Source organism: Macaca nemestrina, chromosome X, assembly GCF_043159975.1.
Source record: "Macaca nemestrina isolate mMacNem1 chromosome X, mMacNem.hap1, whole genome shotgun sequence".
Taxonomy (NCBI): Eukaryota; Metazoa; Chordata; class Mammalia; order Primates; family Cercopithecidae; genus Macaca; species Macaca nemestrina.
In genome coordinates, this window is record NC_092145.1 from 157887343 (window position 1) to 157907724 (window position 20382).

Consider the following 20382-nt stretch of genomic DNA (forward strand, 5'->3'; position numbering starts at 1 on the left):
CCAGGCTGATCGCAAACTCCTGGGCTCAAGCAATCCCCCCACCTTGGCCTTCCAAAGTGCTGGGATTATAGGCTTGAGCCACCATGCCTGACCAAAAAAGGCCAATTTTTAAACGTAAATTTTGCACAATAATGAAAACGCCACCACCAACAGCTAGAAACTAAGGGAACTGAGATGTTAAGCGGTCTCCTGACATTTTGCAGTTTTCCCCGGGGACCTCTGCTATTCCTGCCAATAACATCAGACAATGACTTCTCTCCAGAAACCCTTCTCTACAACGGCAAAGACGTGACCACTGTGGCACGGGAGACTCCCACATACAGGGAAGGGGTCAGAGTCCAACTTTACCTCACTGAGTTATTACCGTAGCAGCACAAATCCCCCACTCCAAGGTCATCTGCCATCAGCAGGACGATGTTGGGTCTGGCGTTTCTTGTCATAAATGTGCCATCAACACCGCAAAACAAATAGCACAGGGACACTGACAGCCAGCAGCTCCTGAAAGCATTTTTAGAATAAGCAAACAAACAAGCAAGCAAAAAACCAGGCACTATCAATTAGCATTTGCATTTTAGATAACTTAAAATATGAAATCGTGATATTCGTTATCAGGTCTCACTGTGCAATGTACCTGTGTTGGCTTACTCAGAAACTAGATTCAACAACAACAACAAGAAAAACTACTGTTCTACACCAGAGGTCCCCAATCCCCTGGCCATGGACCAGTACTGGTCCATAGCCTGTTCGGAACCAGGCCACACAGCAGGACGTGAGTGACGGGCAAATGAGTGAAGCTTCATCTGTATTGACAGCCACTCCCCATTGCTTGCATCGCTGCCTGAGCTCCGCCTCCTGTCAGATCAGCAGCAGCATTAGATTCTCATAGGAGCGAGAACTCTATTGTGAACTGTGCATGCAAGGGATCTAGGTTGCGTGCGCTTTATGAGAATCTAATGCCTGATGATCTGTCTCTGTCTTCCACCATCCCCAGATGGGATCATCTAGTCACAGGAAAACAAGCTCAGGGCACCCACTGATCATACACTGCTATGAGTTGTAGAATTATTTCATTATATATTATCATGTAATAATAATAAAAATACAGTGCACAATAAATGTAACGTGCTTGAATCATCCGGAAACCATCCTGCACCCCCTTCCTGTCTGTAGAAAAACTGTCTTCCACAAAACCGGCCCCTGGCGCCAAAAATGTTGGAGACCATTGTTTTATATGAATATGGTATCAGATTTTACCAATTCATTTCGCAAGCATGATGAGGTTTAACTCTTATAACATATTTTGATATTGTTTTAGTGATATCAGAGGCTTAAAATTTATAACAGTGGTTACAGTTGAGGGTAAGGTCTAAAAATTTAATTTTGCTCAGTGCTGTGGCTCATGCCTGTAATCCCAGCACTTTGGAAGGCCAATGCAGGTGGATTGTTTGAGCCCAGAAGTTTGAGACTGGCCTGGGCAGCATGGTGAAACCCCATCTCTACAAACAATACAAAAATAGCTGGGCATAGTGATGCATTCCTATAGTCCCAGCTACTCAGGAGGCTGAGATGGGAGGATTGCTTGAGCCCAAGAGGTCAGGATTGCAGTGAGCTATGATTGTGCCACTGCACTCCAGCTTAGACGACAGAGCAAGACCCTGTCTCAAAAAAACTTCTTTATTTTATTACATAAAAATGTAACCAAGGCCGGGCACAGTGGCTCATGCCTGTAATCCCAGTGCTTTGGGAGGCCGAGGCAGGTGGGTCACCTGAGATCAGGAGTTTGAGAATAGCTTGACCAGCATGGTGAAACCCCATCTCTACTAAAAATACAAAATTAACCAGGTATGGTGGCACGCACCTGTGGTCCCAGCTACTTGGGAGGCTGAGGCAGGAGAATCACTTGAACCCAGGAGGCAGAGGTTGCAGTGAGCCGAGACTGCACCACTGCACTCCAGCCTGGGTAACAAGAGTGAGACTCTACCTCAAAAAAAAAAAAAAAAAAAAAAAAAAAGTAAATAAAATGGAAAATCAGAGACTAAGAGCTAGCCAGTTTTGATTTTTCAAGTGTTCAGTTGTACTTTTTAATACATTTTATAACCTCAAAGTTTTTCTCTAAGCCACATGGAGCGGGGTGGGGGCAATGACAACAGAAGCTCTAGTAACTTATTAGATCTGAGCCCAGAACTAGATGCTGAAACACTGATATTTGGGGATGGAACACATGTGTGTATGCAAAGTGTTTTCTCCTCTTGTTCATCAAGAACATATGTCCACAGAAGAAATCAGGTGGAAAAAATTCCACTTCAAAAAAAATCTAGAAATTATTTAAAATCTATGAAAGAAAATGTAACATTCTTAAGATTCTGCTAAATTTTTAAAAATTTGTCAATTAGTTCAATGAAAGGAAGATTTTACTAAATTTTATTTTATTTTTTAATGGGTCAATGTTGGAATAGATCTACTAAATTTTATTTATTTATTTATGTATTTTTTGAGACAGAGTCTCGCTCTGTCACCTGGGCTGGAGTGCAGTGGCGCAATCTCAGCTCACCGCACCCTCCGCCTCCCAGGTTCAAGCAATCCTCCCACCTCAGCCTCCTGAGTAGGTGGGACTACAGGTGTGCACCACCATGCCTGGCTAATTTTTGTATTTTTAGTAGAGATGGGGTTTGCCATGTTGGCCAAGCTGGTCTCAAACTCCTGACATCAGGTGATCCACCTGCCTCGGCCTCCCAAAGTGCTGGGATTACAGGTGTGAGCCACCGCACCCGGCCTAAATTTTAGATTGTAAAAGAACTCTCTTGTAACAGCTGAATTGTACAATATCCTGAAACATCCACAACAGTCATTGATGAAAAACAATCACTATGAATTGAAGACCAATATCCCCTCAGTCAGGTTCCACAACTCCAAATTCCATTCAGTCAATTCCAAGTCCTCCTAATTCAACCTCAAATATTGTGTCATAAATCCCTTTATATCCATCCATCTTCCCTTCTATTTCATGTTTATAGTTTTATTTTTAAAACTTTTTTAATTGAGATGGGGGGGTCTCGCTATGTTGGCCAGGTTGGTCTTAAACTCCTGAGCTCAAGCAATTCTCCCGCCTCAGCCTCCCAAAGCACTAGGATTACAGGTGTGAGGGACAGCGTCTGGCCTATTTCTTTTTAAAATATTAATAGTAGTAATTGTATTAAATCTCGAGCTCATTTTTTTTAATAGATTTTTTTTAGAGCAGTTTTAGGTTCACAGAAAAAAATTGAACATAGGTACGGAGAGTTCCCACACACCGCCTGCCCCCACATATGTAATAGCCTCCTCCATTATCAACACCCAGAAACAAGATGGTACATTATCTGATACAATCAATGAACCTACATTGAGAAATCATTATCTCCCAAAGTCCATAGTTTAATTTAAGGGTCACTCTTGGTGTTGTACATTCTGTGGTTTTGCACAAAAAGTCCCAGCCTACCATTAAGAGGGTTTAAGAATGAGGATAGGGAGATGATACACTGAAAGAAATCTTGGCTAAGAATTTTTCAGGATTGAAGACAGACATAAGTTTTCAGACTGAACCCAGTTAAAAAAATAAAAAATCTCCAGTTAGACCTGGCTCAGTAAAGGGCAATGATGGAGACAGAGACACTTGGTTTAAACACAACCACAGATAACCTAAAATGGGAGGATAACTGGAAGTCAAGAGACTTCCCAACAACCACAGTGGATGCCTGATGACCAGGGACCACTGCTTCCAGAGTGCTGAGACAAAAGTCACTCTGAACTCAGAGTTCCAAACCGTTCTAATACATCATTGAAGAAAGAGTAGGGATTACGGGCATGTGGGACGTACATGAACCCAAAAACTCTTGATGAAAAAACTACTAAGGAATATTTTCAGCAAAAGGCAAACTTAGAAAGAAAGAGTACACAGGCCAAGTACAGTGGCTCATGCCTGTAATCCCAACACTTTGGGAGGCCGAGGCAGGTAGATCACTTGAGGTTGGGTGTTTGAGACCAGCCTGGTCAACATAGTGAAACCCCATGTCTACTAAAAATACAAACATTAGCCAGGCATGGTGGCACATGCCTGTAATCCCAGCTACGAGAGAGGCTGAAGCAAGAGAATCGCTTGAACCTGGGAGGCAGAGGTTGCAGTGAACTGAGATCATACCACTGTACTCCAGCCTGGGTGACAGAGCAAGACTCCATCTCAAAAATAAATAAATAAAAATAAAAATAAAAGAGTAGACATAAGAAAAGATGTTGAAAAGAGATAAAACATGTTGATAACATTAAATACATATTGACAGAAAGTATTATTAATTATTATTATTTTGGAAAGGAGTAAATAATTCACTAAGCAATAATTACATGGAAGAAGAGGGGGTAGGACTATGGTGCCTATCCTTTCTTCTAAAGGAAGCTGGAAATAGAGATTAACCATCATATTTTGGTAAGTTAATAATGATGTCAATATGATGAAGGGAAACATGAGGTATAGTTTCCAGGCCACTTGAGGGGAGAAGGATGGGCCGGTGTATTAGTCTGCTCTCACGCTGCTAATAAAGACATACCTGAGACTGGGGGTAAATTATAAAGGAAAGAGGTTTAATGGACTCACAGTTCCATATGGCTGGGGAGGCCTCACAATCATGGTGGAAGGCAAAGGAGAAGCAAAGGCACATCTTACATGGAGGCAGACAAGAGAGCTTGTGTAGGAGAACTCCTATTTATAAAACTATCAGATCTCATGAGACTCATTCACTGTCATGAGAACAGTGTGGGGGAAAGCACTGCCATGATTCAATTATCTCCACTGGGCTCCACCCTTGACACATAGGGATTATTACAATTCAAGCTGAGATTTGGGTGGGGTCACAGCCAAACCATATCAGCCAGGAAATAGAGAAACCTTAATGCAGCCTGTAAAAAGCAAGAGGGGAAAAAAGGAAACCACAGGAGAATCTTGAAAATATAAAATATCATGGAAGATGACAGAAATAAGGATCAACTATCTTAATATTTATAACAAATGTGGGTGGGTTTACCTGCCTATTAAAGAATCCCATACTAATTTTTAAAAATCTGTCCTATGTTTTTCTTAAAGGACACACCTAAAACCTAATTACAAATAAAACTTGAAACTAAAAAGATGTAAACGTCTACGTAGGCCAGCCAAGTAGTAATCAAAAGAAACTTGTTGCAGCAATAACATCAGCCAGAAGTAAATTACAATTGAAAAATCATTAATATAGAATGGCAAGGCTATTATAGAATAATAAAAATATAAATCCACAAAGATGATATGAACATCATAAACCAGTGTGAATTTAGTTATGGCTTCAAAATATAGAAAGTAGGCTGGGCATAGCAGCTCATGCCTCTAATTATAGCACTTAGGGAGGCCGAGATGGGAGGATCCCTTGAGTCCAGGAGTTTGGGACCAGCCTGGGCAACATAGTGAGACCCCATCTCTATAAAAAAGAAAAAAACTAAATAAATAAATAAAAGACAAAATATAAAAAGCATAGCTTGAATAAAATATGAGGAATAATTGATAATCCACCATCATAAAGGACATTTTAAGCACATATTTAACCGAAGCCCTCCAGGATAGAGAAAACCTTGACAAAGAATCCTTCTCTCTAGAAATGGAGAGTGATGAATGTTCGTGAATTTGCCAGCTCACCAGTCATACAGCAATTGTTTCATGGCTTCTTCTTAGATTATCTAAGGAAGAGAAAAATAAAATAAGAGCATCTGCAAAGCAAATGTTTTCCTCATAGCTAGGCAGATAACGAATGGTCCAAAGACTTAACTAGACTGTTTTGTGATGACCCAGTAAATCCAGTACATTCTTTTTTTTTTTTTTTTTTTTTTTTTTTTTTTTGAGACAGAGTCTTGTTCTATCGCCCAGGGTGTAGTGCAGTGACTCGACTCACTGCAACCTCCACCTCCCAGATTCAAGTTATTCTCATGCTTCAGCCACCCAAATAGCTGGGACTACAGGTGTGCACCACCATGCCCGGCTAATTTTTTGTGTTTGTAGTAGAGATAGGGTTTCACCATGTTGGCCAAGCTGGTCTTGAACCCCTGACCTCAAGTGATCCACACACCTCGGCCTCCCAAAGTGCTATGATTACAGGTGTGAGCCACCATGCCTGGCCAGCCCAGTACATTCTTTAAACCTATTTGCAAATAAGTGATATTTGCTCACAAATAATAAGGCAACATTCTATGCATGGTCTATGCAGCTCAGGATAATTCTAATGGCAGAGTTACAAGAAATTATGTTGGTATAGCAACAAAAACCTACTATTCTGGTGTCAGTAAAATAAATCAGTAATCAATGAATGTGTGTATATTCAATAACTGCTTGGTATCAGATCTAATTTATGTGTGGTACTGTTCTGGAAAGCACTTTGTTTTTATACATAGTGGATCAACTGTGGTGTCTACCTTAAAATGCACAACAAGAAACACCATAGACCTGTGATAGTCGTGGCGGCCAAACTGGCTTGGTGGAGGAAGACATGTTTAGCAGCTGTCATTAAGATCTTTTTACAAGAATGCAACGAGTGGTACAATCTGATGTTTCCCTGCCTAGAATCCTCAAGTGATTCCAAGTTGGTGAGGCTTTATAGGCTGAGGAACTGCCCCACAAGACAAATAATATATAATAAAAATTCATAGCACCGCCATACTGTTAGCAGAGCTCTATAATTCCCCAGGCATTTCCACACACTTGTTACCATTTGCTCCTCAAAATATCTCACCCCGCTTGCCTCAAAAGGTTAATGATGACTCTTCCATTTTGGTCATAGAATACCATAGGAATTGGGTATCATAGAGCTTAAAAGACTTGCACAAGGCTGGTAAATTGAAGAGCTGGGATTCAAAATGAGGACTGATTCTCAGGAGTGTGTGTGTGTGAGAGAGAGTGTGTGTGTAAATTAGCCAATTCCCAAAGCCATCTTCTTAACTTCAATCCTCCAATATGGCTCTCAAATGTAATATCCTTAGAGACTAACTACCTTGGGCCATTTGGTGAAGCCCACGTTCTAACCGTTGAGTAGTGGTCCATTTTCTATACCCCACAACTTCCAATTAATACCTCTATATTAGACTTGCCCACAATGTGACATTTAAAAATATCACATTCTGGTTCTCATGTCTGTAACTCCCCTGCCTAATATACTACATAGTATTCCCATAAAGTGCACACCGAGAAAATCCAGAGTTTCCCAATAGCTAGGTGAGACAGAGACAGAAACATGGATGAATTGAGAATATTGTCTTTTTATTCACCATATTTAGCCATTTCCACCCTCCTTTAATAAGTATCTCTCCAGGACAAGATTAGTAAGAATCACCATGAATGGTCCTAGCCACCTGTGCAATGTTCTATCCAACTAGCAAGGAATAAAGGTTATTTTTATTTATTTATTTATTTATTCATTTAGAGACAGGGTCTCACTCTGTTGCCCAGGCTGGAGTGAAGTGGTGCAATCACAGCTCACCATAGCCATGATTGTATTGTTAGATTAAAATAGCAAAGACGTGGAATCAACCCAAATGTCCATCAATGATAGACTGGATAAATAATGTGTACATATACACCGTGGAATACTATGCAGCCATAAAAAGGAAAGAGATCATGCCCTTTGCAAGGACATGGATAGAGTTGGAAGCCATTATCTTCAGCAAACTAACGCAAGAACAGAAAACCAAACACCTCATGTTCTCACGTATCGGTGGGAGCTGAACAATGAGAACACATGGACACAGGGAGGGGAACACCACACACTGGGTCCTGTTGCAGGGTACGAGCAGGGGGAGGGAGAGCATTAGGATAAATAGCTAATGGATGCTGGGCTTAATACCTAGGTGATGGGTTGACAGGTGCAGCAACCACCATGGCACACGTTTGCCTGTGTAACAACCCTGCACATCCTGCACATGTACCCCAGAACTGAACATAAAAATCAACAGTGAAAAGAAAATGAGAGATTATACATGCACACACACATATTTATCTATGTAAGAAATCTGAGATACATATATCTATATCTGGCCATTCTGTGTATTTTGAAATAAATAAATATATATATACATATCCGATTTATGTAATATACTCACACACGCACTCAGCCATAAAAAATGGATGACATCAAGTCTTTAGCAGCAACATGGATGGAACTGGAGGGCATTATGTTAAGTGAAATAACTCAGACACAGAAAGTCAAATACTGCATGTTCACTTATAAGTGGGAGCTAAATACAGTGTCCACATGGACATAGAGAGTGGAATAATAGACACTGGAGACTTGGAAGGGTGGGAAGGTGATGAGGAATGAGAAATTACTCAGTGAGTGCAATATACACTATTCGTGATGTATTCACTAAAAACCTGGTCTTCCCCACTGTGCAATCTATCCTTGCAACATAACTGCACTTGTAGCCCTTTACTTTATACTAAAAACTAAAATAAATGGTCACTGAGCACTATCTGCACATCATCAACTTGGTTGAGACTCTTAAGTGGAAAAAAAAACAGAAGGAAACACTGTAGTGGGAAAAGGGAGAAGAAGAAAGATCAAATATCACAAAACCAAATTCTGGGCTCCATTTCAGAATGGTGGACTTTGAGCATGGCTGGGCCAAAGTTACACAATGAGACAAAGATTGCAAGAGCGCAGTCATGCTTTAAAAGCAAGAACGATAAGGCTTTTTGTTGTTGTTGTTTTTGTTTTTTTAAAGTCATTCTCTAGAAAAGAAGGAAGACAGATGGGAACCCACAGTAGCTAGCAATGTCAATGCTGGAAGCATCAGAGGGTGCCAGAGAAACACCTCTAAGACTGGAGTGAGATGTCACCAGCCAGGACACAGGGAATTTGATGATGGTCAATGATGGCCTGTTATGGAGTCACCACACAGTTGGAGTCAGTCAACAGCAATGAATGAGGGAAATTATTTGTGCACAAGTCCAGTGAATTAACAGATGACTCAGCAGCTGGGCATGGTGGCTCACACCTGTAATCACAGCACTTTGGGAGACCAAGGCAGGAGGACTGCTTGAGCCCACAAGTTCAAGACCAGCCTGGCCAACATGGTGAAACCCCGTCTCTATTAAAAAAAAAAAAAAAAAAAAAAAAAGATCTGGATGTGGTGGCACATGCCTGTAATCCCAGCTACTCGGGAGGCTGAGGGAGGAGAATTGCTTGAGCCCGGGAGGTGGAGGTTGCAGTGAGCCAATATCCTACCACTGCACTCCAGCCTGGGTGACAGAGTGAGATCCTGTGACAAAAAAGAAAGGAAGGAAGGAAGGAAGGAAGGAAAGAAGGAGGGAAGGAAAGAAGGAGGGAAGGAAGGAAGGAGAAAGAGAAAGAGAGAGAGAGAGAGAGAGAAAGAAAGAAAGAAAGAATCTTACCCTGAGTCATCTGTTTTATGTTGTTGTTGTGTTTTGTGTGTGCGTGTGTGTGTGTGTGTGTTTTTTTTTTTTTTCTTGAGACAGAGTCTGGCTCTCTCTCCCAAGCTGGAGTGCAATGGACTCTTTCCTCCTTTCCTTTCCTTTCTCCTTTCCTTCCTTCTTCCTTTCCTTTCCTTCCTTCTTCCTTTCCTTTCCTTCCTTCTTCCTTTCCTTTCCTTCCTTCTTCCTTTCCTTTCCTTCCTTCTTCCTTTCCTTTCCTTCCTTCTTCCTTTCCTTTCCTTCCTTCTTCCTTTCCTTTCCTTCCTTCTTCCTTCCCTTTCCTTCCCTTTCCTTCCCTTTCCTTCCCTCCCCTCCCCTCCCCTCCCCTCCCCTCCCCTCCCCTCCCCTCCCCTCCCCTTCCCTTCCCCTTCCCCTTCCCCTTCCCCTTCCCCTTCCCCTTCCCTTCCTTTCTTTCCTTTTCTCTCTCCTCTCGCTCCCTTCCTTCCTGCCTTCCTGCCTTTCTTTTTCTTTCTTTTGTCACGGGGTCTCACTCTGTCACCCAGGCTGGAGTGAAGGGATGGGATCTTGGCTCACTGCAACCTCCACCTCTTGGGCTCAAGTCATCCTCCTGCCTCAGCTTCCTGAGTCGCTGGAACCACCGACACAAGCCACCACACTAGGCTAATTTTTGTATTTTTTGTAGAGATGGGGTCTTACCATGTAGCCCAGGCTGATCTAGAACTCCTGAACCCAAGTCATCTGCCTGCCTTGGCCTCCCAAAGTGATGGGATTACAGGTGTGAGCTACTGTGCCCGGCCAGGATAGGACTTTAAAGTAGCTATATTTAAATTCCTCTGATTAAATAAGGGAGTGGAATCGCTTATAGGCTGAACTGTGTCTGCCAAAAAGTCATATGTTGAAATCCTAGCTCCTAGTCCCCCAGGATGGGACTGTATTTAAAGACAGGGCCTTTAAAATGATAATTAAGGTAAAAGGAGGTCACTAGGGCTGGCCCTAATCCAATCTGACTGGTGTCCTTATAAAGGGAGAAGATGAGGACACAGACACACACAGCGACGGCCATGTGAGGACACAGGGAGAAGACAGCGTCTCCAAGCCAAGGAGAGAGGCCTCAGGAGGAACCAGCCCTGCCCACACCTGGATCTCAGACTTCTGGTCTCCAGTACCAGGAGAGAATAACTGTCATTTTAAGTCACCCAGTTTGCAGTATTTTGTTACAGCAGCCGCAAGAAACTAATATAAATAACTGAAAACAGTTTTACAGACCATCAACAAAGCAAAAAGGAGTTACAGGGAAGGAAAAAATATCTGTAACATTTTCCTTTTTTTTTTTTTTTTTTTTTGAGACAGGGTCTTGCTCTGTCACCTAGGCTGGAGCACAGTGAGCTGTAGGCTGAAGCAGTTTTTCTGCCTTAGCCTCCTGAGTAGCTGGGGCTAGAAGCGTGCACCATGCCTGGCCAATGTTTTACTATGTGTTGAGATAGGATCTCACTATGTTTTGCAGGCTGGTCTTAAACTCCTTAAGGCCTTAAGTGATCCTCCCACCTCGACCTTCTTAAACTGTGGCAGGCCAGGTCTCACTAACGCAGGCCTCCATGACATCTGTTTCAGCACTGACCGAGTGGTGAAGTTAAATATTTAAAGCTGAGAGAGCCAGCGCCCTTATACAAAGGTCAGAATGTCACAAAAGCCCACCAACAGTTTTGCCCGGGCCTCTCCTGGGCCTTGAAGCAGGACAAGATAACGAAGGCATTCTTAACAGGACCCGTTTAGGATTAAACAAGTTTTATTGGGGGTCTGAAGAAACTCCCCAGACCTCCACAAACAAGTTTATAGAGGATCTCAAAGAACTCCTCAAACCTCCATGATTTAGCGAGAGACAAGATAAGGGTCATCACCCCAGCACCTGGACCCATTGAGATTCAATAAATTCACCGAGGCTCCAGAGGAAGCTCTTCAGGACTCAGACCTTAGTTACAGATGAGAAGAAGCCAGTCACTTACGTCTTTAGATGAATTCACGCTTACCCACAGACACGTTGCTTAGAAGGTATATAAGCTCTAGAAAACTTTGTAACTTTGAGTTGGTCTGGCAATAATTTCTAGGCCTTCTCCCTGTACCTGGTTACAGAAATAAAAACTCCCTTCTCTCCTAGTTCATCTGCATCTCGTTATTGGGCCGCAAGAAATAGCAGCCAAACCCTTGGTTTGGTCCAAGAACAGAAGCACTAGGATTACAGGCATGAGCCACTCCACCTGGCCATATTTTCTATAAATAAATTAGAAAAGAGACCCCAAAAATTACAAATTATCAATAGGCACATAAAATATTTTTAACTTTCCCATCAACTAGGAAAAGTAAATTTTAAGGATAATGAGAATGTCTCACTATCAAAACACCAAAAACTTTTTAAGTGTGGTAATATATGTTATAAGAAGAATTCACAGAACATTACCTTCATAGTCCTGCTGAAAGTATTGGTGTTCCTCAGTTGCCACTAAATATCAAGATTTAAAAGTGAGCCTAAAGTTTAGCAAAGCACTTGTGCTTCTAGCCCCACACTCAGTCCAGGGAGCCAGGATGCAGGAAGGATGTTTAATCCAACATTGTCTTTAAGTAGAGTCACATTGAAACCAACTGAAATCTCCACTCTGTGAAGCAGATTGGCTAAATACATTGGTCTATATTTTTACTATGAGATTCCATGCATCAGATCAAGAGTGAGACAGTTCTACGTCTAGTAAGAGCAGTAGATTCCCAAGATACATAGTACAGGATTTTGTTCATTTAAATAAGTTTTCTGAAATATACATTATGATACCTTTTATTTAACACATGCACACATCAAGATTTCCCTTTTCGTGAGTGTTTATAAAAGTGGGGCAGATGTCTGGAAGGAAAAGACTCGTAGGAATTGTGGCCGCCAGGTAAAGTCAGGAGCCGCAGTGGTGAAGACAGGTTTTGGCCAAGATGAACTTTACCTAGAATAGTTGTTTAAAATTTAACTTAAAAAAAAAAAACAGAGATGATGCCTATTTCACATTAATTCACTATGTGACTTTTGCAAGTCTTCGTACTGAATCTGGAATGCTGTTTCCTTTAAAATAGGGAGACTGGGGCCACTGGGGCCAGGTGTGGTGGTTCACGCTTGTAATCCTAGCACTTAGGGAGGCCGAGGTGGGAGGGTCTCTTGAACTCAGGAGTTCAGGACCAGCCTGGGCAACTTAGTGAGACCTTGTCTCTATTTATTTTATTAAACTAAAAATAGGCCAGGCATGGTAGCTAACACCTATAATCCCAGCACTTTGGGAGGTCAAGGTGGGAGGATCACTTGAGCTCAGGAGTTCAGGACCAGCCTAGGCAACATAGTGAAACCTTGTCTGTATTTTATTAAAACAAAAATATGCCGGGCATGGTGGCTAACACCTATAATCCCAGTCCTTTGGGAGGCCAAGGTGGGAGGACAGCTTGAGCTCAGCAGTTCGAGACCAGCCTGGGCAACATGGTGAAACCCCATCTCTATTATGAAAAAATAATAATAATAATAAATTACTAAATAAAATAAAAACAAAAAATAAAATAGGGAGATTAGATGATTTACTGCGTATTTCAAAATAGCTAGAAGAAAGAATTGTAATGTTTCCAATACAAAGAAAAGATAAATGAGGTGATAAATATCCTGATTTCTCTGATTGGATTATTACACATTGTACACAGGTATAAAAATATCACACGTACCCCAAAAATATGTATAAATATGATTTATCAATTAAGATGTAATTTTAATTTTTTTTTTGAGATGGCACCTCACTCTTTCACTCAGGCTGGAGTGCAGTGGCGCAATCTCAGCTCACTGCAACCTCCACCTCCCAGGTTCAAGCGGTTCTCCTGCCTCAGACTCCTGAGTAGCTGGGACTACAGGCATACGCCACCACGCCTGGCTAATTTTTGTATTTTTAGTAGAGACACGTTTGCACCATGTTGGCCAGGATGGTCTAGAACTGCTGATCTCAGATGATCCACCCACCTCTGCCTCCCAGAGTGCTGGGATTACAGGCATGAGCCACCACATCCAGCCTAAGATTTAAAATTTTAAAAATTAAAATAACAAGAGAGATGCCCTCAGTCATTTTGGTTTCCTAGGTCACTTTGATGGTAGAACTGTATAATTCTACAAGGCATTTCCCAACTGCAGGTGAAACCAAAACAATAATTACTTTTATGAGAGCATTCATCTCAGGAAATCGCAATGCTACCCAGACACCACCCTCTGAACCTTTCCGTTCCCAATGACGAAGGATGGTGTTAACATCACTAGTCCTGAGTCTATGTAGGTAAATCGGGCTACATGAGCAAAGTGCTGTTTAAGGTCAACTAATAAAATCCAAAGCAGCCTCTGCATTCATTAAAATACTCTATTAACATTCATTAACAAAAATATTATAGGCACTGAAGCTACTCTTTAAAGTGTCTGTGTTCTCCAGATAAAAAAAATAAGCTCTTCCATTCTCTACACACCTGCAAAATGTGCTGTCCTGAATGAAACCTACAGTGAATTTTCACCAAGTCATCTTGATGATAAGAGTTTAGACAAGAAAGTCTAAGACATAATTACAACCCAGGCAAAATTCAGAAGGATTCAGCAGTTGATACTTTAACGTGGAGAAATGTAATTTATCACACTTTTCATTGGAATTTCTTCTTCCTTTCTTGACTCAGAACAGAAACCTAGAGAGGGAGTCTGTAAAGGCAGCAAGAGCAGAGGCGATTCCTGAGGATCTCTACAGAAGTAAAGCTCCACACGGACGGGGGACACACAGGGGTGAGAGGGGCTTTGAAGAGCTGGGTAAAATGCACTGGACCAGGCTTTTTCCATCTTGGTCCAGCTGACATTTGGAGCTGGATGACTTGGTGGCCACGTGCTTGGTGAAAATTCACTGTGGGTTCCGTGTAGGACTGTGTGTTTTTCAGGGGTATAGGGAATGGAAGAAAAGAGCTTATTTTTTTTTCTGGAGGACGCAGGCCGTCCTGGGCACTGAAGGGTGTTGAGCAGGGTCCCTGGGCTTCATTCACCAGGTTCCAGGACCACCCATGCCCCACCAATGTGACAACAAAAATGTCCCCAGACATGGCCAAGGGGGCAGAATGACCTCCTCCTCACAGTGAAACAAAGTTAAAATAATGGGAATTTATAAACTAGAACTAGTCATGATAAAACTAGAATAAGAGGGCCAGCATGGTGGCTCACACCTGTATTCTCAGCACTTTGGAAGGCCTAGGCAGGAGGATTGTTTGAGCCCAGGAGCTTGAGATCAGCCTAAGCAACATAGGGAGACCTTGTGTCTACTAAAAAATAGAACAAAATAAAATAAAAATAGCCAGGCCTGGTGGTGTGCACCTGTAGTCTCAGCTGCTTGGGAGGCTGAGGCAAGAAGATCATTTGCGCCCCAGAGTTCGAGGCTACAGAAAGCTACAGTCACACTGGTGCACTCCAGTCTAGACGACAGAGTGAGACCCTCTCTCAAAGAAAAGAATAAAGACACCAAATATTACTTGCAACTAGAATAGGGGAAAGTTATAAAAAGTGTCTTCTTGGATGACACCAAATGCTGCATTGTATATTAATGAGTCAAAATGCTGGCTTTTTCATTCAAAGAGTTATTGATTTGGAATATAAGCTATGCTATCCTTAGCTGATAGTATTTTATTTTTTAAATTGAAATAGTTTAATAATTAAAACTTAGCAGTGCCTTATGTGTTTTATTTTACTCATTCACTGCTGGAAGAAACTTATTACTAGATCACTGCTTTCTTATGTGATTTCTCACCTACACATAGAAGTAATTTTTAAAGATTTCTAAAGAAATTTACACATATTCCCAAACTTCCCCCAAATGGTCTGATATTAAATAATTCTTGGAATGTTATTACTATAAAGTAGAAAGAAAACTACTCAGCAGTATAGAAAAATTATAAATAAGTAACTATAAACCTTTCTTTTTCTTTTCTAACCATTAGGTTCTCACACTGAATAAGATACTTCTTAACAACTCATTATTTGTTTTTTACTCAGAAAGACACTACCAATAAAAAACAAAGTAAAATGAAATATACCCAGTATGAAAGTAAATGTAACGTAAGAAAGTCTGCTCTATAAAGTGGCAAAATTTTTGTATTATACAATGTAAGTAAACTTTGGATTTTTTAAAAAGTGAAGAAAATACAATATTCATTTATTCATTGCAATGCTGTGAGATGCACAATCCCCTTCAGATATTATAACAAATACCCTCTTAGAGAGTTAAAAATAAAATACAAGCCTTTGGGTCTTCACACTTACTTGTGTAGACTTCCTAATTCTACCACAAAACAATCTACCTCTGTGGTCTTGGATATGTCTACTTTGTTCTCTTCTCTTTCTGAAATTAGCATCACTAGTCTTAAACAGGAATGCCACCGATGGCTATAAAATTCACTACAGAAAATATGATTTGACACCCAAAGTGTCCATCCACTCACAGGTGAGTGGAAAATCCACTCCGGGACAGCCAGAATCCAATGGAAGTCAACTCGACAATAACTAGGAATCAACTATTGCTATAGGCAACGATATTCATGGATGTCATGAGAAGCCACACAGAACAGTATGTATTGTATGAGCCCATTTAGATAAAAATCTAGAGACATGCTAAAAAAAAAAAAAAATAGATAAAACAACTACTCAACTCTTCACTCTCAACCCCATTGCTTACCTAAAATTTTAAGTCTGCTCAACTACAATTACAGGAAACTTAACATATTTTACTCACTTGCAACAAGTTGATTCCCCAGCTCCTGCATTTGCAGACACCGGTTCTACAATTCCAGGATCCTGTCATAGTCCTTAGTTGCTCTTGTCATTATTATAATTAAGTATCTATTAAAGTGCCGAGGCTGGACACTGTTCTAGTCTACCAATTATTTTTATATTAAACATAACCTACCATGACAGCTGTTACATAGTTATTTAAGAAAGGAATAATTTATCTCAGCCTTTCAACTGACACTCATACATATGGAATGAAGGGAGTTATGTAAAATTGAATATGCTTTCCATCAAGATAATTTTTTTTAGAAAAGTTAACTAAGAGCTACAGTTAGGCTTAAAAGGAAGGGAAGAGGGAAGAGAATTATAACAAGGTGAATTTCAGCATTTGAAATATGAGTGCAGGCTTTACAGTACAGCTTCCACCTTTGGGTCTAAATGCATCTTACAAGCAGTACATCATAAAGCCTCAACGCCAACACTCTCCTCTGAGGTGGGTAAGCGTTATTACCTGCATTTGTATGTGGAAGTATCGAGACGTGTTTCATGTGAGATTAGCTTAGGCATTCCTCATGAAGCACTTTTCTCACAAGACATTTTCTCATTTGTTTTCACCATTGATTAAAGTCTTTTGTTTTTCGAGACAGAGTCTAGCTCTGTCACCCAGGCTGGAGTGCAGTGGCACGATCTCAGCTCACTGCAATCTCCACCTCCCAGGTTCAAGCAATTCTCCTGCCTCAGCTTCCCAAGTAGCTGGAACTACAGGTGCGTGCCATCAAGCCTGGCTAATTTTTTGTATTTTTAGTAGAGAGGGAGGTTCACTGTGTTAGCCAAGCTGGTCTCGATCTTCTGACCTCCTGATCCACTCGCCTCGGCCTCCAAAAGTGCTGGGATTACAGGCGTGAGCCCCTGCACCCAGCCTGATTAAAGTTTTATTCTGAGGAAAGTGTTCTTTTGCAGAATTATCCATATATTTACACATATTTAGCAAGAGAAAGCTAAATTAGAGCTGAATGCTGCAACACATTCACAATTGTGGTTGGACACAATCAACTAGAAAGATTGAAGAAAAAACAATACTGCATGGAGTCCAAACCTAAATGCCCTGGTTCAGACAAGCTGGGAAGGAGGATTGAAACCCACAATTTGAAAAACTGTCTGAGGCAATTCTGGTACAGAGCCAACCTGTAGAAATTCTGACTTACAGGTTTTTTGGCTGTTTTTCTTTTCTTTCTTTCTTCTTCTTCTTCTTTTTTTTTTTTTTTTTTTTTTTTTTTTTTTTTTTTTTTTGACAGTATCTCACTCTTACCCAGGCTGGAGTGCAGTGGTACAATCTTGTCTCACTGCAGTGTCAAACTCCCGGGCTCTGAGATTCTCCTGGCTCAGCCTCCTGCACAGCTGGGATCACAGGTGTGCGCCACCACACCTGGCTAATTTTTGTATTTTTAGTAGAGACCAGGTTTCGCCATGTTGTCCAGGCTGGTCTCCAATTCCTGGACTTAAGCAATCCTCCCACCTCAGCTTCCCAGAGTGCTGGGGTTATACTAACAAGATATAGATCAATTTTTAAAAAAATAACAAAAGTAATCTCTATGCTGGGGGAAAAAATAGTGGTTCTCCCAACCCATGTAAATCCCTTACTTGCAGTCATAAGAAGACATACCTCTCCTCGAGGGTCTGGGAGTTCCCTAGCGGCCAGGCCATCTCAGCCATCCCTTTGCCTGGTGAAGGTGACAAATCACCACCAAGAACTCCCTGGAGTTCTCTGCATATTTTCTGCTGTTCTCCCAACAAAGCATGCCCCAAAGGACCACCAAACTCAAAAGAGCAGGTTTTTTCTCTCCACGAGAGGTTTTTCTGTCTTGTTTCTCACAAACACGCCTTAGGAGATGCCCCACTTTGATAAAGATAAAATTGAAGGGGCGGCCTGCCGCTCCACACCTGTGGGTATATCTCGTCAGGTGGGATGAGAAACTGAGAAAAGAAATAAGACTCAGAGAAACAACAGTGGGCCCGGGAGACCGGCACTCAGCATACCAAGGACCTGCACCGGCACCGGTCGCTGAGTTCCCTCAGGTTTTATTGATTATTATTTTCATTATCTCAGCAAGAGGAATGCGGCAGGAGAGCAGGGTGATAACAGGGAGAAGGTCAGCAAGAAAACCTGTGAGCAAAAGAATCTGCGTCATAATTAAGTTCAAGGGGAGATACTATGCCTGGATGTGCACGTCGGCCAGATTTGTGTTTCTCTCCGCCCAAGCATCTCAGTGGAGCAAAGGATAACAGAGCAGCATTGCTGCCAACATGTCTCACCTCCCGCCACAGGGCGGTTTTTCTCCCATCTCAGAATTGAGCAAATGTACCATCGGGTTTTATACCGAGACATTTAGTTTCCAGGGGCAGGCAGGAGACAGTGGCCTTCCTCTATCTCAACTGCAAGAAGCTTTCCTCTTTTACTAATCCTCCTCAGCACAGACCCTTCACAGGTGTCAGACTGGGGGACGGTCAGGTCTTTCTCATCCCATAAGGCCATATTTCAGACTCTCACATGGGGAGAAACCTTGGACAATACCCGGCTTTCCAGGGCAGAGGTCCCTGCGGCTTTCCACAGTGCGTGGTGCCTCCGGTTTATCCAGACTAGAGAATGGCGATGACTTTTACCAAGCATACCGCTTGTAAACATTTTGTTAACACAGCATATCCTGCACAGCCCTAGATCCCTTAAACCTTGATTCCATACAACACATGTTTTTGTGAGCTCAAGGTCGGGGCAAAGAGGTTGGGGCAAAGTGGCTGGGGCAAAGTTACAGATTAACAGCATCTCAGGGCAAAGCAATTGTTCAGGGTACATGTCAAAATGAAATTTCTTACTTATATCTTCCCTTTCTACATAGACACAGTAACAGTCTGATCTCTCTTTCTTTTCCCTACATATCCCCCTTTTCTTTTTGACAAAACTGCCATCATCATCATGGCCGGTTCTCGCTGGTCATTGTCTCTCTGGAGCTGCTGGATACACCTGTAGACTAACAACAGAGAGAACACACATACAAGGATTGATACAAAATTTGCAATAGTGGAACTTCCAGTGGTTTTAACCCAAGTGGTGGGGTTAAGATTTGTGAGGCCATCAGCAGCTTTCACCATTGCCTCAGTTTCTGGCACCAGATTTAACTGGACTTTTGATGCCTTAAAAATTTGTTTTTTTAATTTTGAAATATCTAAAGTAAGATTATCTTCTCTTCCTTGTAGATGGTGTCTAACCATTTCCCAGTGATGTTTAGATTCATTATAGGCTCGAGGTGTAATACAAAAATCTGATGTATTCCAGTCACACTATAACTGAAAAAGATATTCCAAGCTCATGAGCCTATCTCCCATCCAAATGACAGTTTGTCTAAGATCATTAATTTGATTTGCCAATTTTTGATCTATTTGGGTCTGAGAATTCCACAATTTTGAGAAATTCTTTTGCCAATTATTTACGTATTCTGCAATTTGAACAGAGGAATGTAAAGTATTCCAGCAGCCGCAGCAGTAGCTGCAATAAGACCCATAATCACTGCAATGAAAGTAAAAATGAGTCTTTTGGATCTAGTTAGAACTCCTTTTAATACTTCTGTTAAAATATGGACGAATGGGGAAGCTTCCCATGGTCGGTCGATGGACACAGGGATCCACACGCCCTCTCTTACCCTCACTAGCAGAATACGGTGCTACCAATCAAAAGTTGAATCAATGCAAGTAAACAATCTACAATTTGTACAGGTTATAGTTTGGGCATCTGGTTTAATAACTATGTTTTCTACAACTAGCATATAAGGGGGTTTCACACTACTTTGTAAAGGAATTGTCAGATTGGAATTTAGGTTAATAGTATAATATGGCTTACAATTTTTTGTTCCCATAACTTGATTTCCAGACCAAATTCTAATGTGGTGCGAGGCCACAGTAAGCTTCCATAATTCTGGATGTTCAGGACCAGTAACAGGACTAACTAACTTTGGTCGAGATGATGAAATTTCCTTTCCACCCCATTTCCATGGATAGGGTGATTTTAACCTTCTATAAACCTGGTCCAGTCTTTTAGTTAAATCACTATCATAGGCAGGATTAGTGGGCCAGACAGATGGGCCTGTGAACA

General features: G+C 41.5%; 1 protein-coding gene across 1 annotated transcript in view; it reads right to left on the reverse strand.

Moving 5' to 3' along the window:
• LOC105478261 (arylsulfatase family member H) overlaps positions 1–16853 on the reverse strand; it is a 44381-nt gene extending 27528 nt beyond the window's left edge. Inside the window, exons 1-3 of the mRNA XM_071088960.1 lie at positions 16750–16853; positions 5693–5733; positions 349–498 (exon numbers count right to left, since the gene is read on the reverse strand). Of these exons, the coding sequence (XP_070945061.1) occupies positions 349–498; positions 5693–5715 (173 nt within the window). The 5' untranslated portion in view covers positions 5716–5733; positions 16750–16853. The remainder of the gene's footprint in view (positions 1–348; positions 499–5692; positions 5734–16749) is intronic.
• Between the last annotated feature and the right edge of the window lie 3529 nt (positions 16854–20382).